We start from the raw sequence: 25374 nt of genomic DNA on the forward strand, positions 1-25374 counted from the left end.
GCAGAGGACAAATGGACATTTTTCCAAAGAAGACACCCAGATGGCCAACAGACACATGAAAAGATGCTTGACATCTATCAATAATGCAAATCAAAACCACAATGAGATATCACCTTACACCTGTCAGAATGGCTAAAATCAGAAACTCAAGAAATAACAGGTGTTGACAAAGATGTTGCAGAAAAAAGAACTCTGGTGCACTGTTAGTGCACTGTGCACTAAATTGGCACAGCCACTATGAAAAACAGTATGGAGGTTCTTCAAAAAATTAAAAATAGAAATACCATATATTCAATAATTCCACTAACGGACATTTTCCCCTTCCCTCCCTCCAAAAACAATGAAAACACTAATCTGAGCAGACAGATGCACATTTATGTTTACTGCAGCCTTATTTACAATAGCCAAGATATGGAAGCCATCTAAGTGTTGAATGATAAACGACTGGATAAAGATGTGGTGTACATATACAATTCACTCTTTTCTATGCCACATTGTATTGATGTTCCAAGTTAGTGGAGTATGGCAAGAAAAAGAAAAGAGACACACAGATTAAAAATAAACAAAATAACAAAATACAACTTCACACACACTACGATGGCTAATAAAAAAAATATTAAAATAAAAAGTACATAAGCATAGGTGAGGACATGGAAAAATGGAACCCTCTAACATTTGCAGTGGGAATGTAAAATGGTGCAGCCACTGTGTAAATAATACTGTTTCTCAGTAAGTTAAACAGAATTACCAATTTACTTATCGAGTCTACTCCTGGGTGTATACCCACAATAATTGAAAATAGGTTTTTAAACAAAAACTTGTACACATATGTTCTTACCAGAACTAATAACAATAATCAAAAGGTGGACGCAACCCGTGTATCGATCAACTGATTAATGTATAAGCAAAATGAGGTATATCCATAAAATGAAATATTGTTCAGCTTCAAGAGAAATAAAATAGTTATACATGCTACTATGTGGATAAATCTTGATAACATAATGCTGGTAAAAGAAGCCAGACACAAAAAGCTACATAGTGTCTGATTCCATTTGCATGTAATATTCATATCTACAGACATAAATCAGATTAGTAGTTGCCTGGGCTTTGGGGGAAGGGGAAATGGAGAGTGACAGCTTAATGAGTATGGGCTTTCCTCTTGGGAGGATGAAAATGTTCTAGAATTAGACAGTGATGATGGATGCACAACATGGCAAACGTACTAAATATCCCTCGTGGTAAATTTTATGTTATGTATATTTTAGTACAATTTCTAAAAAAGAACATAGTAACTTTTTTATTCACAGTCAGTATACTATGAAAAATACTAAGGAATTCACCAAAAAAGCTGCCTAAAAATCTGCATAATTTCAGTATACAACATCAACATACAAATTTCTGTATATCACATTTCTGTATATTAACAACACATAAAAAGTGAAAATGTTTAAAGTATCACTTACAATAGCATAAAAAAACATGAACTACTTAATTATAAATTTGACACAACATAATTAAGACCTGTCCGCTGAAAACTACAAAATACTATACAAAGAAATTAAAGAAGACCTAATTAAACTAAGGAATATACCATGAAGGCTCAATGTTTTCAAGATCTCAATTCTTCCCAGATTAATCCACAGATTCACCACAATCGTACTCAAAATCCCAGAAGATTTATTTATTAAAATTGATGAATTACAAAATTTATGTGAAAATGAAAATTGACCTAAAACACCCCAACAAATTCTGCAACAGAAGAAGAAAGGTAAAGGCCATACACTATCTAATCTCACCAGTTATTAGATCAATGGAATGGAGTCCAAAAATAGACCTGTATACAGAGTCAATTAATTTTTAGTAAATATTTCAATGCAATGAGAAAAGATCTATTTTTCAATAATTGGTGATGGAACAACTGAGGTTAAAAGAAAACCAAAAAACCAAAACAAAAAACCTTGATGCTTACCATACACCACACACAAAAATAACTCAAAATGGATCAGAGTTCTAAAAAGTAAAAGCTGTAACTGTAAAGTGTCTAGAAGAAAACAGAGGAGAAAACCTGTGAAACCCTGTGATAGGAAAAGGATTCTGAGAACACAAAAACACAAACCATAGAGAAGAGGATATGATAAACTGGATTTCATCAAAATGAAAACAATCTACTGTTTGAAGGTGTCACTAAGAAAATGAAAACATAAACCTATACCTGACAAGAACTTTTTAGCCAGAATATGTATGTAAAAAAAACCTCTTACAACCAAGTAAGAAGAAAACATAATTAAAAAATAAATGAGTGCAGATTTTTTTTTCAATATATGAAATTTATTGTCAAATTGGTTTCCATACTAAATGAGTGCAGATTTTAACAGACACTTCACAGAGGGAGATATACTAGTGCTCAAAACCACATGAAAAAGGCAGAACATCATTAGCTCCTGGAAAAATGCAAATTCAAAGCACAATGATACCACTGCACATTTATTAAAAAAGCTAAAAAAGAACAAAAAGAGGAGGAGGATGAAGAAGAGGAGAAGGAAAAAAGGAACCAGCAATATCAGTACTGACAAAGAGCAAATGAAAATCTTATACATTGCCAGTGGGAATGGCAAATGGCAAAGTCATTTTAGAAAACCATTTGTCAGTTTCTTAAAAAGCTATGCCTACACTTACCACAAGACCTAGCAATTCCTAGCAATAATCAAGAAATATGAAAATATATGTCTATGTAAAGATTTGCATATAGATGTTCATAGCAACTTTATTATAGCTCAAAACTGCAAACCTCCTAAACGTCCCAAAACAACTATGGCATCCCTACAGTAAACAACTATAGGATCCATATAACAGAGAATATTCAGTAATAAAAAGAAATCAACTACTGATAGATGTGGTAACATAAATCAACCTCAAAAACTTATCCTGAGCATAAAAAAACTATATATGAAAGAATATACTTATATTCTCTCTCTAAATATATATACATATATATTTGTATATGTGTATATATGTGTACTTTCTACACATATAGCTTCCGTGTGTGTGTGTCTGTGTGTATAATATATATATATATATATATATTATATATAGTTTCTCTATACACATATAATTTCTATATATAGAAACTCTGGAAAAGACTGAATACTGTACACGTTGGCTACAGGTACATGAATACATATACATTTGTCAAAACTCATTCAAGTGTGCATTTAATTACATGTAAGTTACACCCAAATAAAACTGATTTTAAAAAAATATGAAAGTATCCTTAAGAAAAGTTATTAAGAAACACTTGTGAATCATACAATTTTGTTGGTAAGCTTCATAGGACATATACTACCCTAGTCCTCTCTGTATCTTCAGATAAAAAGACAGCCCCTGAAATAAAACACGCACTTACTAAATGCTTGAAGAACGAAAGAAAGCCTATTCTGTGCTCAATTTTTTAGAATTTTCACTGCAGTTATTACCTTTACCTTTCCGAGCCCTATAGTTTTTAAAGTATTTCCTTCAAACTACTGAAGACTGACACAAATGTGCAAAGATAGTGTGCCCATTTTCCCTTTCTGTATTCTTAAAGAAAATACATTTAAGAACCTGAATTCTTAACAATTTGATCATATATGAGCCAAGGCTCATCATAACAAATTTAAGCGGACTATACAAATCTCTTTATTAAAGAACTTTGGGAAACTATTTGGAAGTGACTCCATAAAAATAAGCAGTCTAGCTTTACCTAAATATTTTTGCCTTAGAAACAAAATGAAATTAAGGATGTCATTTTTGTAGAATATAATTAATCTCACAAACATCCATACTCAAACACATTAGCCCCTTACATTAGGAGCTGAGAGATCTTCAGAGTAGTCTAAATGCAATGAATTATTTAAAAAGCTGTTATCAAGAATACAAATTCGAATAGACAAAGTCATCTTTACTTTGTTATTAGATCCAGAACTACTTCTGACTTTTCAAGCTTCTGTCTATATATGAACTAAGTAAATAATTCTACATTGGTACAATAAACAGTAGGATATTAATGTCAAAGTAAGAAATGGCAATGAACCTATCAATATTTATTTCATGATTACTAGACCCAGTGTTGACCATAAAAAGGGAGTAAAAATTTATATGTAATATATAAATGCATATATATACATATATAAATATATAAATATATATATACATATATACATATATAAATAAATAAATAAATAAATATATATATATATATGAATGCATGCCAGGGACTATGCTAGGTACTTTAAATTTATTGTCTTGTTTGTTTATTTCATTGTGAGTATTCCATTAATTTAATCATAAAGTGATTATGATATTTAATCCCCTAAGATTGACCACGATAACTAAGAAACCACCATCGACTGAAAACTGTAGAGATGCTTTATGAATATTTTTGTGAGAATAAATTGGGAGTCATAATTCTAGGTAGGTAAAAGATATTTTAAAAGGTACTTATGTTTACTGGCTCACTAACATTTATACTGTGTTTACTATGCCCAGGCATTGTTTTAAGGATTTTTACTACTTTACAGATAAGGAAATTGAGACAAGAGAAATTAAGTGACTTTATGTAACTTGTCCAAGGTCACATATTAAGTAGTAAAGCAAGGATTTCCATCAGGCAGGCAGGCTTCAATACTCCCGTCCTGAGTCACTAAGTTTTCATTGTTACTTCCTGCATGTAATAAATACTATTGTTTTCAGGGCAATCAACTTTCCGTTATCTTTAGCATATGTTTGTTTTAAGGTGATACTGCTTTTCCTGAGACTTAGAAAAAAACAAAACAAAAAAAACCTGACGCATAATTTATTTTTAAGTTAACCAAAAACCATTACACTAATTTATATAAGAGGAAAGGTAGATTTAGAAAAAATTCTAGTTTCTTCTGATATGGGACCCCCCAACCTGACCTTTATTTGAGAACTATTAGTATAAACCAAGCACACATTTTTCTCTAAATAGTTGAGTTAAACCACAGTTTCATACCAAGAGAAACAAAAGGAAAATTGGTTACAGCAACTGATACAGGTGAGAGGAATGTAAAGGCTGGATAAAGACTATATAGTGTTCTGTTTCCTCTTCAGAAAACTTAGAAAGGACCAAGAAAGCCAATGTAAACAAAGAAGCCTCAATTATAAATAATGAGACTGCCAACTACTTCACCTGTACTTATACACACAGTCCTAGAAAATATACATATTATTCATGATATTTACTTCCAATATAGACTTATCGGTAAAGTAGAACATATCATAAAATATTATGTTTAGTTTATAAATCTACAATCATCTAATTTTTTAATAATCATACAAGTTTATATGATAAGACAAGTTCTAATGAACGTGTTTTAAGACAAATGACAAAATGGAAGGATTCCAATTTCAGGAATTTAATGCCTTTCAAGTAATGGCATGAGATGTTATCTCCTAGAAAAAAAATCAAACTGAATATTAGAAAAACTGTATTACTAGGACTTAATAAAACCTTACTAGACAGTTTTCTCATGTCTCAAATTTATGCATGAGGAAAGAATGAAAAGTTAACAGCTAATTTCACTTAATGCTGTCAGAAAAATGTTGACAAAATATTTCATAAATGAAATAATTAGTTTCAAGCAGCAGGGGGAGCTAAGGCATTGTTAATTTGTGCTTTAAGGGTAGGGAATGTTTCTTGTTGCTGTATATACAGAGAACTTCATTTAATTTTAAAATTATAAATTTTATGTGTTATCTTTTTATCATTTAATGATCTTTACGATGCTAATCAAGCAGAACAGGTTAAATGTAAAAAGTTGACATAGACAATTTAATATTCCAAGATGTTTTGAAAAATGTTCAACATTTGGCATTTCCAATGTTAGCTGTAATATTCCCTCAGCTAATTTATTAAAAGTGAGCCAACTATACACTTAACTATTACTGCTATAAACACAAGGAAAAGACAGAGTAACAAACATGTCACTTACATTAACATTATTAACTGAATATTTAAAGTGTTAAAAAAGTAAAAGAACCAAATTCTATTACACTGCCCTTTGTTTCTTATTTGGACTCTGAGAAGATACTTCAGGGTGAAAAAAACATTTTAACTCAAAAGGTCGGAATGAATGAAAAAAAATATTAAAAGACTCACTTAAGGGCAGTCTCCCCACATCTGTTGTTGCCTAACTTTCTAAAAATTCACTCTTCACACAATAGCCAAAATGATCTTTTTAAAATTCAGTGGTCATATCACTTCTTTTCAGTAACTTTCCAGCTCTTACAATAAAAATCAAACTCCTTAATTTGGCTTACAAGACCATAAATGATCTAACTGGTAACTTGTTTTTCTTGCCTCAAATCTTGCCAAAACTTCCTCTTGCTCTCTCAACTCCAATCATGGAAATCTTCTAGTTTCATGGATACACCACATTCTCTCCAACATAGGTCTTTGAACATGCTGGTCTCAAAGTTTAGAATGTTCTACCTTCCTGTTACAAGCAGTTTCAATTCTGTCTACATACTGTTCTTATGGTTCCCAATACTTTTTCTTCTTGCCACTTACATGGCCAATAAATATTTATGATTGACCACTATCCTGAAAGCTTCACAAGGACAAGGCATCTCTCTCTTCTTGTTTGAATTTCCAGTGTCTATTACATGAACTATTTGTTGTGTCTTACTCGGTTTGAGTTGCCACAGCAAAATACCACACAGCTCATGTGGCCTAAACAGAAGACATTTATTCCTCACACTTCTGGCGGCTAGAAATCTGAGATCAAACTGGCAGGCAGCATGCTCAGATAGGAGTAAGAGCTCTCTTCTCAGCTTGTAGATGACTGCCTTCTAACTGTGGCCTCACATGGTGGACATAAAGAGACATCTCTCTCCTCTTCTTATAAGGCCACAGTCTTTTCAGGCTAGGGCCCCATCCTTAAGATCTCATTTAAATCCTAATTGTCTCCTGAAGACGTATCTCCAGATAGTCACACTGGGTAATAGAACTTCAAAATGAGCTTGTACAGAGGACTCCATGAAGTCTGTAGCATGTGGAAACTGAGTATGAAATATCTGCTGCCACTAAGGGAACATAAAAATATTTAAAATGTAATAAACAATATAAATATGATTTATTTCAATATGATAGCCATTGAAGGAAAGATATCCTAAGATTAATAAACTCAGAGGGAAAATGAGCAAAATATATAGCCAAAAAAAGGTGGAAGAGTTGTGTAATCCAATAATCAATTCAACACTCAGCGATTACATTATTGCCACCTTGGTGCTGGGACGGTGTTTTGTTTTTTGTTTTTTTTTTTTAATTTTTTTTTCAACGTTTATTTATTTTTGGGACAGAGAGAGACAGAGCATGAACGGGGGAGGGGCAGAGAGAGAGGGAGACACAGAATCGGAAACAGGCTCCAGGCTCTGAGCCATCAGCCCAGAGCCCGACGCGGGGCTCGAACTCACGGACCGGGAGATCGTGACCTGGCTGAAGTCGGACGCTTAACCGACTGTGCCACCCAGGCGCCCCGGGACGGTGTTTTAAAGCTGAAACACTTCACAGAATGTAGCTCAAAAAGAGTCAGACTTTTTCAGTTATAATGCTTTTAAGTGTTGGATTATTCCTCAGTCCCCATTTTCCTCAACTCACTAGAAGCTGGTACTTGTCGCCACAACTCTCTCAACTATAATGAATACTGACCAATGATCTCCTCTTTGCTAAAGCCAATGTACACTGTTCATTGTCATGCAGGGTCTCTACACATGACCAGTGTGTCTGCCACCTCTACACAAATCTTGGGGGCACCTTTTACAGACCAGCACCCTCTGGAATCGCGCAGTGTACAACCTGTACTTTGAAGCCAGTGTCTGTTCTTCGATATCTCCACCCAGTGCTATTAGCCAATCTCTCTTCCTAGAAAACATCCATCCTTTGAATTCTGTTAACACTATATCCTGATTTTCAGTCCTACCTTTCTTGCTACTCTATTTTTCTACTCTGTGAGCTTCATTTTTTCCATCCATCCTTTAAATACCCTTAGACCCTCTTCTTTCTTACTCCATTCACACTCAGCATAGTGAGCTCACCTAGGGTCATAGCTGCACTCTCCACTTGTATGCTAATGACTCCCAAATCCACATTTTTATGCAGTTGTTCTCCATCCCACATCCTCAGAATCAGTAGCCTCCTAGACATCTCTATTTGAATGTTCTATAGACCATATAAACTCAACATGTCCAAACTGTATCATCAAAGCTGGCTAAAAAACTAAAACTGAGGACACCATCCCTAGCCACTGGCAAAGACTTCACAAATGGAGGGCATTTCTGTCATTTTATTTTTAAGGTTTTAGGGTTTTTGTTATTTTGCTTTTGGTTCTTACTTATATTTCATGTGCTGCAGCCCTAAAGAGTAGGGTGGGAGCCCCTTTTCTCCATGTGGGCATTGCAGACTGCCTCCAAATTCCACTCTAAATTCCCTGGTGCATGCCTTCCTACGTGCTGGTGGCTGGAAAACTAACGTTCAAATGTCCCAGATTCCCTTAAAGCTCAAGTTCCACAAATACCTAGCTTCCACCAAGCTGATATACCCAATCACTATTAGGAAAGATACGTGATGACTGCATTTGTGCTTTATTTTGAAGGTATTTGACTATTCTGCAGCACAAGTTACTGTGATCCCAGTATCCAGTTTTTAGTTTTGTGGGGGCTGAGAGGCAGAGCGTAACCTCCATTTCCTGCATTGGATAGGGCTAAAGAAGTGTGGTTCTCAAGCCAAAAGCTATGGACTTTAGGTTCTGTCTCCCTAGATTCTTAATCTTCTAGGTTGTTCTGAAGGCCATTTCACATCTGTGTGGGGTGATGAAGACAGGAGATAGAATCTGAGGTTTGCTCAGGGTGAGGAGATTCTAAAGGGGAACGCCTACATAAAGTTGGGCTATAACCTCAGTTTAAGAGTGAACAAGCAATAAATCTGTTGCTCAGAGGAACACAGAAGAAAACTTGCTAATGTCAATGTGAAAGGAAAGGGAAAAAAAAAAATCTTCTCCTGAGGGCAGAAACAAAAAGTACAAAACATAAGGGAGATGATTAGTAAGTTCAACTACAGTATATTATGAATTTCTGTTCATGAAAAGATACCACCAAGAGTGAAATACAACTTCTACAAACTGGCAAAAGATATTTAGAATAAAAAAAGAGTATTTGTATTTAGAATACACATAGAACTTTCAAAAACCAAAGCAAAACCACCTAAAAACGGGCAGAAAAGAAGACATTTTACAGAAAAGACAAATGGTCTCGGAGATGACATGTTAAATGCTGGCAAGGATGTGGAGTGACAGCAATGCAAAACCATTGCTCATGGCACTGTCATCTGAAAAAAGTTTAGCACCTCCCAGTGAGGTTGGAATATGCACATACCCTAGGATGCTGTGACTTTATTCTTAGAAATACACTCATGCAAACTGGCAAAAGACATTTACAACAGAAAATATCTGTGTCAAGACATGTAGAAGAAAGCTCATAACAGCACTGTTTTAAAAACAAAACAAGATAAAACTCAAATTATCAAAGGTAGAATGAATTACACCAGAATACTGCATTACACAAAAGTGAACATAAGTGGTAGTTATACTGAACGTGATAATTTAAGTAAAATCAACAATTTCTGGAAGAACACCTACTTACAGTGTGATTTCATTTACAGAAATTAAAACAACACAACACTTCCAGAAATAAACACAATTTATTTTATACCCATGTTTTTAATTGTAGTTTAATAGGCAATAAAGATAATAGGTAACAAATTTAGCATTCCTTCAGCATAGCATCTGATAAAACTATGTTCAGATTCCAGTATTTTATTTTATAATTTACTTTAATTAAAACAGACCTTTTATTCACCTTCAATATTTTTATGAAATGTTTCCATTTAAAAATGTAAAGTGTTTCTATAATTTAAAGAAAGACTGAAAAAGAAGCTAATACCAATATACCCACTACCCAGTTTAGTAAAGACAAACACGATTACCACTTTAGAAGCCCCATCAGGACCCGTGATTACATACTCCTCCTTTCTCCAGACTTAACAATGATACTGACTTATTCCTAAGCCTAGTTTTTAATAGATGTTACATATGAAGGTGTTATTTTACATGCATATTAGATATTTTAATATATTTTATTATACATAAACAATGAATATATATTTTTATAAATATGTATTGAATATAAATTATTTTATATAAATATATGACAGTTTCAATAGTTTTATGTGTGTGTATATATATTTATATATACATATGTGTGTGTGTGTGTGTGTGTGTGTGTGTATATATATATATGTATACATATACATTTTATTTTAAATATAAAGCTACAGAGACGAACAACAGATCGGTAGTTGCCTGGGGCTGGGCATGGGTGCAGGCAAATAGGCCTGAGGAAACTTTCCGGGGTAATGGCAAGGTTTTAAAACTGTACTGTAGTTGGTGGTTGTCCAACACAAATATTTACTGAAAATCATTTAATCATATTCTTACAATGGGTGAACTTTATGGTTTACAAGCATGTGTGGGTGTAGTTTTTTCTCCTTCTGGGAAGCCTTCCATGACTAGCCCAGGCAGCAGTTTGTTCACATCTCTCTGTTACTGTACTTATCAAATCAGTCTACACCTTGACCTGTTTTGAACTAGAGTTTAAAGCTCCTAAAAAATAATAATAAAATGAAACAAAGCTCCTAGAGGACAAGAATATCGTTTGTATTCCGTACCAGTTTCTTCTACAACCCAACCCAATACATCCTAAAGTAGCACCTAGAATTTTCTCGCTCATTAAATAACTGTTAAAGGAATTAATGACTGGGAGTTCTGCAGGTAAATGGAAGTAGCAGCCACTCTATTGACAAAGTGTAAGACTGCATGATACCCTGAGGGAGGAGCCAAAGCAGCAAAGTGAGTGTGGAGTTTAGAGTACTCCCTTTGGACCCTCAATGTCAGGTCCAAGTGTAGCTGCACTGCTTAGAAAAAGTACAAACTGGAGCAAATTATTTAATTGTCTGTGCCTCAGTTTCCTTATCTATGAAATGGAAATTATCTTCCTCAAGACAATCTGTTCTTATAAACTATAAACAATAAATAATACAAAACATTTATAACAATGCCTGACCAAAAAACACAAAAAAGGTACTTGACATCAGTAATCAGTAAGGAAATGCAAAAATGCAAATTAAAATTATAATGATATACCAATATACATCTAGCAGAATGGCTAAAATTACAATCTGAAAATACCAAGTGTTGACAAAGATGTAGAACTGGAATTGTCATCATTGTTGTTGGAAATTAATATTCACCCTAGAAAACTAGTAGCAGTTTCTGAAAAAAAAATATTAAAACATACCCACTCTAATGATTCAGGAAGGAATACTGACCAATGAAGTTTGGGAAGATGCAGCCTGGAACATGAGTGAAGGGAGATGTAACTAACTTTTCAGCAGAACCCTGGAAAGCTCCCTAATTTAGATTCTGAATGATGAAAAAAAGCAGGCATGAGAAAGACTAGTTACTGCCTTTCAGGATTACAGTTGAGATCTGTAAGCCTGTAAAGTAAATTAATATTTGTAATGCATTTGGAAACAATACCTGACATAGCATGTTATACTAGTGTTTGCTAAATAGATTTTAAAAACATACCTAATCTGTGCCCCCCAGAATTCATTCCTACATATACACCAGAAAATACATCAAACACAAGCACAGAAAGTTTTTTACAAAAATCTGACAGTTTTATTCATAACCCAAAACTAAAAATTCAAATGCCCATTCACAGAAAAAAATAATAAATTGTGGTATATTCATCAATAGCATATACTCAGTAAAAAACAATAACAACAAACTACAAACACAAAACACGAATGAATGTCTAAAACATTATGCCGAACAAAATAAGTCAGGTACAAAAGAATACATACTGTCTGATTCTATGTGAATGAATCAAGGTTAAGAACAAGCAAAACTATCTATGGTGATAAACATCAAAATAGTAATTGTACTGTGAGAAGGAGAGGAGAGAATTGGCTGGAAAAGGGCAAGAGAACTTTCTGGAATGATGGAAATGTAGACCTTGATCTGATTCATGGCAGGACTGAAAAAATTTATGAAGCTGCATACTTAATTTTTTTTACTCTAGGTAAATTATACCCAACAGAATACTCTTGGCATGACCAGTTTTTCTTTCCCAATTAAAATGCTTTGTCAGTTTTTAAAAAGGATCTGTTATGTAGTTAAGTATGTAAACCAAAATGGTCTACTATTATCAGTTCCAGTTGGCTAATTTGTTAGACTTATGAGGAAATAATCATAATCACACATGGCTGAGGCAAAAAAAAAAAAAAAAAAAAAAAAAGAAGAAGAAAGAAAGAAAAAAGAAAACAAACTAACAAAAACCAAAACCTGAGTATCTCTTGAAGAAGGAGAAGTGAATAATGACAGGTGATTACAGCCACTCTCTTTGTTGAAAGGAGAACTTCCTATAAAGTCTATGGATTATGATCTAGTTTGCACTTCTTTCATAATGCTCTTAGAGAAGTCTAGGGCTTTTAGTTTTGTTGCTTAAAAAGCCTTTATTTTTGCCAGGACGACCAGTTAAATGCTTTTAAATATTATTCAGGTTTTCCTACTGACTCTGAATTATACATGAACTTCCTAGGCCCATACTGAATATTAAATACATACACACACGGATACACACACACACGTGTGTGTATGTGTGTGTATGCGTGTGTGTATGTGTGTACATATATATACACTATATACACAGTTATATATATATAAAACTTATTTTATTTTATATACACACTATATATATACACACACAATAAAATAAGTTTTCCATTTCTCACTAGGATCTTGAATTTAATTTTGTGTTGATGACTAATGTTCATTCATAGTGGGAATAAGAAAAACACTGACTATTATCTTCAACTTACATCTAGATACTGCACTTAAAATTTTAAGGGCATGTTAATGTCAGCAGCTAAAAATAAAATTAATTTTAACTGTGGAAGATGGGAAGCCTTCTGAATAGCACTTTGAAAATGTTTTCAGTGGTGAGGTAAAAGAACATAAAAGAAGTTAAGCCAGGTGTTAAGGGATAGGTGTGCACCTGTGGGCGTGCTCACGGCATTTGTATACTAGGAAATAGTTTGAAGTTTGGAGTACTCACCGTAATCACTTGATTCTCAAGATATCTCATTAAACAACCAGAACTTGCTATACATTTTCTACATTTCCAACAACGAAGAATACTTATGTCTTCTTGATTGTGATTTTTAGTTATCAATTCTTCATTTCTTTTCATCTGTGGGAAAATGAATGCATTTTTTCAATGCTGAACTGTGTCAGAATAAACTTGAGTTTCTAAACCCTTACCACCACATCAGCTACATGTGGAGCAGAAGAAAAATAATTCTTATTTACTGAGGTACCTACTACCAGGTCTTGGGCTAGGGACACTCTATAAACTATGTCCTGGATTGAAAATTCAATTATGATGATGATGAATTTTGTTAGTGACTACCAGCTTATTTTATTTTTGCAGAACATTTTATGTCTTTTTCTTTCCATCTTTCTCTCACTAAAAGTCATAAAAAGCAACTGCTAAAGGATCAATTAAATAAGTTACTGCAGTGGCCTTAGAAGAGCCATAACAAAGAACTACAAATATTCTTCTAAATAGGAAGTTTAAATAACCACAGCATTAAATTTTAAACATAATAGAATTTGAGTTGTAGTTAATTATATGGTAATAGTAAGTACTTTCTTTAAATTGATGGTAAAAATTCTTTATCCTAAATGCAGTAATTTCTCTTAAATATTGTACTCAGTGGAACAGTTATTATACTACATCTTGTGGTATATGTAGTCAAACAAAAAAACTTGGAGAATCACCCTAACCAACTTTGTAGTCTTATTTTTATACCTGAGATTTTATGTAAATACTGTAAATTAGAGCAATTTGGCAGAACAATTTCACACTAATAATTCCAAAATATGTGCAGTATAATTAATAACGGGCCTGGTAACTATTCGTTAGAAAGAAAGGAAATGTTATTTATTAAGGTATCCACAAGGGACTGACTAGTTCCCTGGCCACATTTCCTCATTTGTTAGCTCTTTCATTTTTCATTCATTCTTCAACATTTCCTGACAGCTAACCAAATGCCACACAAACTCTGGGGACAAGAAGTTGAGTAAAACTTATTTTCTGTCACAAATGTACTCACTGGGTAGAAAACTGATCAAAGTAACGAACAGTTTTCTACTATAGCTCATTATAATCACTTGGGAAACTTTAAAAAATGATGCCTACGCCCCAGTCATAGAAATTTTGACTTATTAGGACATGGGGAGGGAGTTAGGAGTGGGTAAAGTTCCCCAAGGGATCCTACAGTCAGGGTGGTCCTATGGTCAGGGTGATCCTATGGTCAGATCCTATGGTCAGGGTGAAGATAGACACGTATTATACAAACAATTAGCTAAACTGCAAGACTTAAGGACTATAAAAGAGAGAATTCTGATACACTTTCACCAAACTGAAAGGATTTAAGGAACTGCCTGGGAGGGCACAGCATGACCCTCTTACAGCCAATCTAGCTCCTCCAACCTTCAGGTAGCTAGATCCAGTTCTGTCTCCACCAACAACCGCACAGACCATCTTAGTCCAGTTGACTACTCTAGGTCCTCAACAATCTTAAGAATACAGTATTTGCAAATGTCTCATCTCCTCCTGCCTTTTCCGTTGTTGAAACCCTCTCCTTTACTTCTTTGGCACTCCTTTCTTCACTCTAGATCCTTCTCAGTGTCTTAAATCCTCATCTCCCTTTTTAAACACCAGTGGTTCTCAGCCAGGAGTGGAGACAGCAGGGAGGGGCCCTATCAGAATCAACGATGGAGAAACTCCCTATCTATGTTCCTCCTCTCCTTGAGATGCACATGCCTCCCTATTTTTCCACCCTTTTCTCCAAGTGTCAAGATGTTCCATGCTTTCTTGGGGTGCAAGTATGCAGTTAGAAAAAACCCTGTAGGTGAGTCTAATAAGTCTTTGTTGAGAATTACTGAAAATTACAGTGTCACAACTCTTCCATCTATGATTTATAAATCTATATATCTAATGTTTATCTTATTCCAAAGCTCTAGAGCAGTAACTTCAATTTCCAGATGTCAACTGCACATCTCTGTATGAATCTCTCTCACGGCCTTTGTAGTGACTGTTTGTTGTCTAGGTCTGCGCTACCCTATACGGTAGCCACTAATCAGGTGTATTACTGAGCACTTCAAATATGGCTAATTTCAACTGAGATGTGAAGTACAAAGTACACACTGGATTTGGAATACTTTGAAGGAAAAAAAAGCTAACACCAATCATTAAATACCAATCATTTTAGATTAATTTCATGTTTGTAACAATTCATTTCACTTGTTTCTTTTTACTTTGATTTGGCTACCAGAATTTTTAAATTGCATGTATGCCTTCTGTCATGCTACAGTTAGATGACACTCGTCCAGACCTCCTCCTTGCAGGTGTTTGCATCATGTTCTCATCACAAGGAGCACCTGGGGGTGTTATTTAAATGTAGGTCACAGGGCCACATTCCCAGAGAATGTGGGTAGAAAACTGTTTCTATGGTAGGAATTGGTATATTTAAAAAGAACACTAGGTTATTGTTAGAGTGACCCAAAGGCCACAGTTTGAGAGACACCAACCCACAGAATGCAGTCAAAGCTCCCTATTGTGTCAAAAAAAGGCCCTTTAGGTAGCACAAGGGATCTCTGTGGGGGAAGTGCTCTCAATCTGACTGCAATGGTGCTCACATGAATCTATACACGCAATAAAAGTGCACAGAACTAAATACACACAACAGAGTGCATGTAACTGGTGAGATGTCAATTAAGTAAATGGTGTGAAGGATATTCAGGATCTCTCCGTGAATCTATAATTAACAATTCACACTTGAATCTACAACTATCACAGAGTAAAAAGTTAAAACAATGTTTACCACATACAGTAAAAAGTCCAAATTTTAAAACTTCATAGTATTTTTACCAATTCAGTGTCCTAACATATTTGTATAATCCTCTATAATGCCTTTTCTCTATATTTTTGCATACTTTTTGATGCCTCTTCATATGACTAAGACTATTTTCTTCAAGGAGAATAGGAATATCATTTAGTTTTTCCTCTTCAAAACAAAAAACAAAGCCTTTTACACCCTTTAAAATCGGACTCAAAGATGTTTGTCAAGCTTGGTATCCCCTCCATGAATACTCCACATCAACACTAATGCTTATCTTTGTGCAGTTCCCCCAAATTACTTTTTATGCTTTCATACTTGGAAATTTGCTGTTCTCTCTTCTGTAATGTCATTTCTCTTACCGCTGACTTTACATTAAGAAATGCTTTTCACCCTTTAAGGCTGAGCTCAAAGCGTTCTTTTACAGAAGCGCCCCCAGGAAAATACAACCATTCCCTCTTCCATGTTCCCAATGTACTTTGCACACACCTCTACAGCAGCACTAGTCACGCTGCATTACACTTACCTCTGTGTATGTGTGTCCTATCAACTTACTCCTAAAGAGCACAGTATTCTTTGCAACTCCATATTCTTACAATCAAACATGGTACCTGGTACCAAAAAAGACACCCAACAAACATTTGCTGAAATCAGATGAACAAGATCTGGGAGACAGCTCAGCTTACAAATTGTCTTTTTCCAATACCAAGTGTTAAATATGTCTAGACAACTATTAGTGGGGCAGAGTGGACAGAAATCCTTTTGCCAGTGATGTGAGGAGCCCAAGACATAAAGCTATGTTTACACGTACCTAAGCTTAAAAGGAGAAGCGGAAGCTACCCAACAGTGATGTATTTCTAAGAGAGCTGAGGTGGCTTCGGTCAAAGAATCTATGCTCAAGGAAACAGCCAAATACGGTAAATGAACTTATTACCAAAATGGTCATCTCTGAATAAATCTGAACACACCAGAGTTATTGGCTGCTAACTCAAACTCATCCTCACCTCAGCACCCTTCATACTAGTAATGGTAATAGGAAGAGGGGAATGTAGAAGTAAACTACCGGAAACTGTTTTCTGAACTCTGTGATACACTCGAGTCTAAATTTGGGGTAGCACACACCTAACACCACATGGCTTTAACACTGTGAGGACTTGGAGGTAACGACTAGAGAGTACTATCGAAACAAAGAGAAAAGCAACAGAGACAGGTGATCTTGGGAAATGGTCCAACACAAAAATGAACTCATTGCTGAGTACATAGGGGCCATCTCAGAATGCTCAGAAATACATGCAGGGACTGTGCAGAGGGGCTGGGTTCTGAGTCAACAGATGCGGATAACAATGTGTAGAATCCTGGTATTAACTGTTCATAGAATTGCCATGCAACTTACAAGTGGGTAAGGCCTAAGGAATTCAGGTAGAGTAGTCTTTGGCTGCTTTTCTCACAAATCCTATTCCTCATCTCTTATTCTGGTTCTGATCAGATCAGATATATACATTTTTCTAACATGGAGTGCTCTCCTTGGACCCTAGTTCTTCCTACCTGTCACAGTCTTGGTCATGTTGACCTCATCTCCTGTCCCACACTTGTCTCTTGGACCAAGCTAGCTCATAATACCTACTTAATCTCCACAATGCCTGTTCATAGGTTTCCCTTTGCCGTACTTCATTATCCATCCTGATACTCTTGACACTTTGTGGCATTTCCTCAATGCACTGGGGATTTGGGAAATAAAGGTTTCCTGAGTTATGCATATCTCTCAAATATCAACACATTTCATTACAGAATTTCAAAAAGGCCATGTGTGTTAATATCACCATCAACATCAGCAAAAAAGTTATTTAATTATGGCACCGTAGTCAAGCTCACAGTGTTGGATACAACTTTTCCAAAGCACTAATTTTTGTTTAAAGTTAAAATTCGATCACTTGCAACAAATACTACAAGATACCCGAGTGGGAACAACTACATTCTGTCAGTCATTCAAGGAAACACGGTGTAGTAGGGAAAGGTGTACAGAGCAGCTCTCAACTAAAACATGTGAAAGGGCTTCTCCTCTGGACTGCCATCAGCTTTCAGTGTACTGCAGAAATGCTTTATGCATTCTTTATTTTTTTATTCATGCAGAATATTTAAAGAGTATGGATTTCAGAGGAAAGATTTAATAAAATCAATAATATGTACTGCTTCAATCAACAGTTTTTTAACAGCATGTGAGGGCAGTGAAGAATAAAATGAGTACTAGCACAGTTTGTCACCAATGCCTTGATTCTACTAAGGGATCAGCAGTTATACTCACTACTGCTTTTGCATTATTAATGAACATGTTAACACATTTAAAAAAGGTAAATAAGGGGCACGTGGGTGCCTCAGTCAGTTGAGCATCTGGCTCTTGATTTCGGCTAGGGTTGTGGGATCCAGCCTTGCATTGGGCTCTGTGCTGAGCAGCATGGAGCCTGCTTAAAATTCTCTCTCTCCCTCTGGCCCTCTCCTCAACTAGCACACTCTAAAAAATTGTAAATTAAAAAGTCAAATGATATCTTAATATTACCAAGAAAACAGTTTGACCTGATTTTCTCAAAGGTCTTAGAGACATAAGGGACTGTGGACCACGTTCTGAGAATTGTTACTTTATGCAAAACAGTGATCCCCAAAACGTTGCCTATGAAAGTCTTATTTTTCACCATATCCTTTAAAATATTTAAGAAGTATTTATGAGTCCCTATGCAGAAACATATTTATAATTAATTAAGTTGAAATTTTCTCTAAAGCTAACAACTGAATTATAACCTCCATAAAGAAGTTTCATTCCCTCGTCTACCTTTGCAACTTTTTAATGGTTAAATATCAGCATTTTGCACAGGACTAATTCCACACTCCTGGGTCTCTAAGGTTTGCTCACCTTCTTTGTTACTCATGAATTTAAACTGGACATGTATCAATTTTGAAAATTAACCTAAAATTAGAAAACATGAATAAACCACAACTTCAAAAATTAAAATAGAACTCAAAATATCTCCTCCAAAACCGATATAAAAAAGGGAGGGAGGTCCATACAAAAATGATCTAGTTGGAAAATTATCCAAAACTTTCAGAAATGGGTAATCTTTGTAACTTACATGACTTTATAACTATGTAACTTATATAAAAGGAAGATTAGCTTCAAAAAAATAATATAACCTTGACATACCAAGGATACATAAGGATATCCTTACATCTGTAAGAATACATAAACCAGACAAGGCGAGTATAGAAAAATATATACCAATTTATTTATGAACATAAATGCTAAAATCCTAAATAAAATATTAGCCAACAGAATCCATCAATTAAAAGAAAAAAAAAAACATTTTGACCAAACAGGATTATTTTCAGAGATTCAAAGAAGGTACAAAATGGGAAAAAAAAATCTATCCAATATATTCAACAAACTAAAGGATTTTAAGAAAAAAAAAAAAAAACACATGACCATTTTAAAAGATGCAAAATAAAAACTTCTGGTGAAATTCAATACTTAGTCATAATTAAAACATGAAAATCCTCTGCATCATAGAAGAAAATTTCCTCAACCTGGCAAAACGAAGAGTTTACTGAAATCTTTAGCAGTTTAATACTTGATCATGAAACTTTAAAAGCACTCCCTGAAAATCAGGGAAAAAAGACAACGATACTCATATTCGCCACACTATTCAACTGTGTAGCAGAACTACTAGCAAACACAATAAAAGGAAAGTAAATTAAAGGTTCAAGGATTGAAAGGAATAAGTTAAAAGGAAACTAAGTTCCTGTTATAACACATGGCATCATTTTTCTTCTTTGGGGCTGAAGATGTTTCCACCTTCTTAGAACTATATAAATCACACTGGTTAGCAGGTTTGTTCCTTGATAACTGAGGAGAAAACACGTATAAACAATACTTCTGTCATGCATACACATGCACGTTTCTTTGTTCCATTACCACATTGTTCATTCTCTTGATTTTCATCTCAACTGCACCACTTTCATTTACTTGGTACCATATTTAAATTTTTCACGTATTCGTATATATATATGCAGTCTAAATGTTTAAATTCAACTTTTAGATTTATATTCAATACTTCCAGTATTACTAATGAGCAGAAAGACACCTCCCCCACCCCATGAGAACATTTCTCACCAGTTTATATGGTCAGAATAAGATCCTGGAAAATATTTTCCCACACTGTTTTCCTTATTCAAAGAGTGTGCTGCTCAAAGAAATCTGCTGGGACACAATGCAAAATTAAAAACTAAGGTGATGCAGGACTAGTAATATAGTAATTCTAATGCAATATTAGTTTCCCAGTGTGGAGATTCATTGCTATACACTTGTGATCCATTTACTTTTCATATTCATACTGTATCATATTTCAATATAGGAACTACTTTAAAAACTTGCAGTGACTTCAAAGTCAGTCCTTGCTTCTGTTCCCACCACCATATGACCCCATGCTTGCCTCTGATTGAAAACAGTAGATAAATAATGCTCAATATGGTGCCATGTCTACAGTGGCAACTTTCATCATCTAGTCCTGGATGGATACAAGGCCAGTTTTTATGACAGGTGGAAGTCAGGGAATTCCAATGGGACAAGGAGTCAGAGATGCATATTCCTACCTCTGCCTAGAGAGCGGTTACTTACCTATCACCAAGGAAAAATGGGAGAAAACAGGGGAATATGTAGCAATGTGCCCCTGGGGCTTGCTCATTAGAATACTGATGTGTCAAAAATCAGTTTATAAGGGAGCGGATAAAGAGTTCTGATCCCTTTCACCACCAAAGAATAGTTTAAATGCTAAAGGAGCCTTTTGTAATCCAAATCATGAACAATTGGGAATGGGTCAAGACAGAAAAAACTAATGCAAAGAACTCTCACACAGGGACAACTTTCAAGTTCAACACATCAGTCAGACAACAACATCAATAAAAACATTTTTGTATTTCATTAGAAAAGAATTCTAACTTTTCTATCAGAACAGTAAAGAAAGACAATTGTAAATTAGTGATTTCAAGCAATTTCATCATCTTTTTATATTATCATCTAATATTTGGGCAGAGAGAGGGAGGGATAAGTAGGTGGTACACAGGAGGATTTGAGGGCAGTGAAACCATGGTGTAGGATGCTGTAACAGAGGATACAAGGTACTATTTTTGTCTAAAACCTATAGAAATATATACAACACAAAGAGTGAACCCCAATGTAAACAACAGACTTTAGCTAAAAATAATACATCAAGGGGCACCTGGGTGGCTCAGTCAGTTGAGCATCTAACTTGATTTCAGCTCAGGTCATGATCCCAAGGTCATGGGATCAAGCACAGTGTGCAGCCTACTTGAGATTTTCTCTCTCTCACCTGTCCCCCACCCTCCCTGCCGCTCTCTCCTGCTAGTGCTCACTCTCTTAAAAAAAAGTACATAATTATTTTGATGTAACATAGCACTATTTACTCAGAGTTATTATTCATTAACAAAGTAGGATTCATTTACTTCCTTGGTAGTTATGCAATTCAAAATAGCTTTTCCTCTGAAACTTGATATCAACATTGGTTTTCTAAATATAGGAAAAATTTCTACCTTGTCAATATGTTACCTGTTACTTGGGATGCCATAACAGAAGACCATAGACTAGGTGGCTTAAACAATACAAATTTCTTTTCTCGCAGTTCTGGAGACCAGAAATCCAGTATCAGGGTGCCAGGAATTTGGGTGTCTCTTTCTAGCTTCCAGACAGCTGCTTTATCCTCACATGACCTTTCTTCCGTGCATGTACTTTTCTGGTGCCTCTTCCCATTCTTATAAGGATAACAGTCCTATAGGATTAGGGACTTACCCTTATGACCTCATTTAAGCATAATGACATCTTTAAAGGCCATATCTCCAAATACCATCATACTGGGGTTAGGACTTAAACACATGGAATTGGTGGGGGCGGATGGGAGACAGAGCTCAGTCCTTAACATTTCTTCCTCTGGCCCCCCAAATTACATGTCCTTTCAGATGCAGAATACATCCACCCTATCCTAATAGCCCCCAAATCTTAACCCATTCACAAATCAGCTCTAATTCCCAACTAGCATCTAAATCAAGTATGGGTGACCCTTTAATTATTCCTGAGGCAAAATTTCTCTATAGCTGTGAACCTGTGAAATCGGAGAAATTGTGTGCTTCTAAAATAAAATGGTGGGAAAGGCTGAGGACAGACACGGTTCTATGCATGAAATACAAAATGTCTTTTTTATTGTCTGATGTGTTAAACTTAAAAAAAATCAATATAAAGAGAAATCTTACAGAAAAGGAGAGAGAGGTCCCAAGCAAGTCCAAACCTAGCAAGTCAAATTTCATTAGATATTAAGACTCAATAATAATTTCCTTGGTCTAAAAGTCATCTGTTAGTGAATAAGGAAGAAATACCAAAGAGTAAAATGGACAAAGAATTTAGAGGTCCCTTATTGATTATTATCTATGAATTTCTTAAAAATTAGAACCAAAGGAGGTGAAATTGATAAAAATATGGAATGAGTAATGCATACCAAATTAGAAACTAAAACACTACACTATTTTAGCCAATTTAGACCATCTCAGAGCAAATAAAAAAAAAGTTAGAAATATTGAGAAAAATCTAATCAAACCACACTAGAGTAAGAGGTGATATTAACCTCAATACTCAATACCATGTTAACTCAGTATCATGTTGCTATCATGTTACCTAAATGAGGAAGCATCTATACCTCCTATATCTGCTGAAGATTGGCTCAGAAGCAGTAGGTCTACATATAAATATGCCCATGGGAGCATATTTGATGCTGATGAGATAGGATATTGGTTTTTTAGATAATGACTACAAAAATCAGAAAGAAAATATTCCATTACTGATTGAGAAATACACTCGCCATACCCTATGGGGGCTTAAATTACAAATGTGTATAAGATTTTCTGGCTTAAAAGCATCATGGTCTATTTTTAGACAGTAGACTAAGGCATAACTCATCATCTAAAAGTTGTATACTGGAATTCTGTCTCCATGAAATGAGAACATTTTATATAGTTTTATGTAACTATATATACAATGTATACGCATATATACGCGTGTGTATATACATATATATAGTATATTTTGATATATATTTCACGAAATGAGAATATATGTATTTTATAATATTAAAAAAAATAGAATGTTCTTAACGAAAGAGAAATCTCATTTTTACATAGGACACAGTTACCCTGGAAGTAATCCACCAATGTTCCAAAGTGGGCTTTGGAACCATGACTGTTCACATGAGTACAACATTATATGTAATAACTCTAAGGAGAGTCAGCGGCACAGATGTTACTTCGTAAACTGAGGCCATGCCACTTCCCCTTGCTGATAGTGAATCTTAATGTGTTGTGAACACAGAAGAAGAAAATGTGCCAAACCCAAGTAGGCCAAAGAAAAGAAGTACTAATAAATACTGCAATCAATTGTCAATGAAAAGTTGCAAAAATATAAATGAGTTTTTAAACTAACAGTCATTACAATTGTTTGTGACCTACGTAAGAACACAAACAGGACCCAAAAAGTAATCTTAAGTTAAGCAGAAATTAAAAAGGGGTCTTACAGATATGACCAGATTCCAGTGGAATGTACATGCCTTCTGTGGCTCAATAGATGTCTCTAGAACACATATAATTTAGTGAAAGCTGGCTTACAATTCAAGATTCCTTTTTCAGGGGCTCCTGGGTGGCTCAGTCGGTTAGGCGGCCGACTTCGGCTCAGGTCATGATTTCGCAGTCCATGAGTTCAAGCCCCGCGTCGGGCTCTGTGCTGACAGCTCAGAGCCTGGAGCCTGTTTCAGATTTTGTGTCTCCCTCTCTCTGACCCTCCCCTGTTCATGCTCTGTCTCTCTCTGTCTCAAAGATAAATAAATGTTAAAAAATTAAAAAAAAAAAGATTCCTTTTCCATTAGTTTTCAGAATTTCTCAACGGTATGTATGAGATGCTTTATGAAAACAAGTAAGAGACTGAATCGGGTGATTTCTAAACTGTCAGTTCTGCCAATCTAGACTTGGTGGCTAGGGTGTTTAAAATGGTAATTAAAGTCAGCAAATTATTATTTCTAAAACTGTCATAAATTACAGAGAGAGAGCTCTATCTTCTTCAATAACTGCTTATGTTATACACTTCAGGATTCAAACATGATGAAGTCAACTTCAACAACTTGAACTGCTTAAATGGTTCTGCATACACTTTGGTATTCATATCCAGAAACCATTTTCTTGAAAAGCACCCAACTTCTGATGATAACCAAGTACTGAATAATTCCAACTACATAATCCCCATCTAGTTACCTTCCACCCCTCTTCTCCCTTCTCTCCTACTTGCCCTGGAACTGCTGAACTCTCAGGCAGGATGCAGTGCATATTCAACTTTAAGGAGAAAAGATAATATGCATTTGATGTTGTAGTATCTACCAGTTATTTCCTACCTTCTCCAGGAACTTCTTAAGCTACATACTATAAAGCAACACCACCACTTTATTCTTTTAAATTTTTCCTTTTTCCTTTTCTTTCTCTCCCAAACCTACGTCAGATGTTCAGTCTTGAACGCTCACTGCAGCTTTTCAATACAAGTGACACTTTTAAGAATTGTAAAAAAAAAAAAAAAAAAGGTACTGAAGAGGCACATTTTCTAACTTCTGTATTTGATTAATGTCACCCATTTTAACGGCTACCATTCTTTGGTAAAAGAAGGAATAAATTCTAAAGATGAATCAAAGTAAGAGTGTGGAGTACCCATACATATACTTATTCCTCAGACACTACTTTCTTAGGGGGAAAATTTAAGAAAGGGTAGAAATTACATACAGAATTAACAGAATTGTGAGGAAAGCAAAATACACTTTACAAAAATGCTGTGTGTATATTTGTATTCATATGTAAATACCAGAAACCACCAGATGATGTCTGCAATTTTTTGTTCCAAGGAATAGGTTTAGTCATTTTGGAGATTTTTGAGCAATCTAAAGTAGGCCTACCATATTTTAAATAAAAGTACCACCAATATTCCTGACTGGACCAAGAAGAGACAGTAGCAAGAAGAAAATAAAATCAGGTGATACTTTAAAATGAATTTTAAATTGTGCTTTGAAGCTACAGATGTTCATTCAGTAAGTACTTGCCAAGGCCCTACTACTATTTTGTGAGAAAACACAATGAATAACGAATACATGGACTATGAAAACATATGGGAGGGTGACAGGGATTCTAAGCCAATTGGGTGAGAGAGAAGACAC

The 25374-nt window shown here is 35.0% G+C and overlaps 1 protein-coding gene across 3 annotated transcripts in view; it reads right to left on the minus strand.

Moving 5' to 3' along the window:
• Window positions 1-25374, minus strand: part of RNF180 (ring finger protein 180) — a 214675-nt gene that overhangs the window by 170807 nt on the left and 18494 nt on the right. For 2 of the 3 annotated variants that reach the window (XM_040452181.1, XM_040452187.1), the window contains exon 2: window positions 13234-13368. The exons of the other annotated variant lie outside the window; for it this stretch is intronic. In XM_040452181.1, coding sequence (XP_040308115.1) covers window positions 13234-13368 — 135 coding nt within the window. The remainder of the gene's footprint in view (window positions 1-13233; window positions 13369-25374) is intronic. 3 annotated transcript variants of the gene reach the window in all.

Source organism: Herpailurus yagouaroundi, unplaced genomic scaffold (genome assembly GCF_014898765.1).
Source record: "Herpailurus yagouaroundi ecotype Mexico unplaced genomic scaffold, PumYag 29, whole genome shotgun sequence".
Taxonomy (NCBI): domain Eukaryota; kingdom Metazoa; phylum Chordata; class Mammalia; order Carnivora; family Felidae; genus Herpailurus; species Herpailurus yagouaroundi.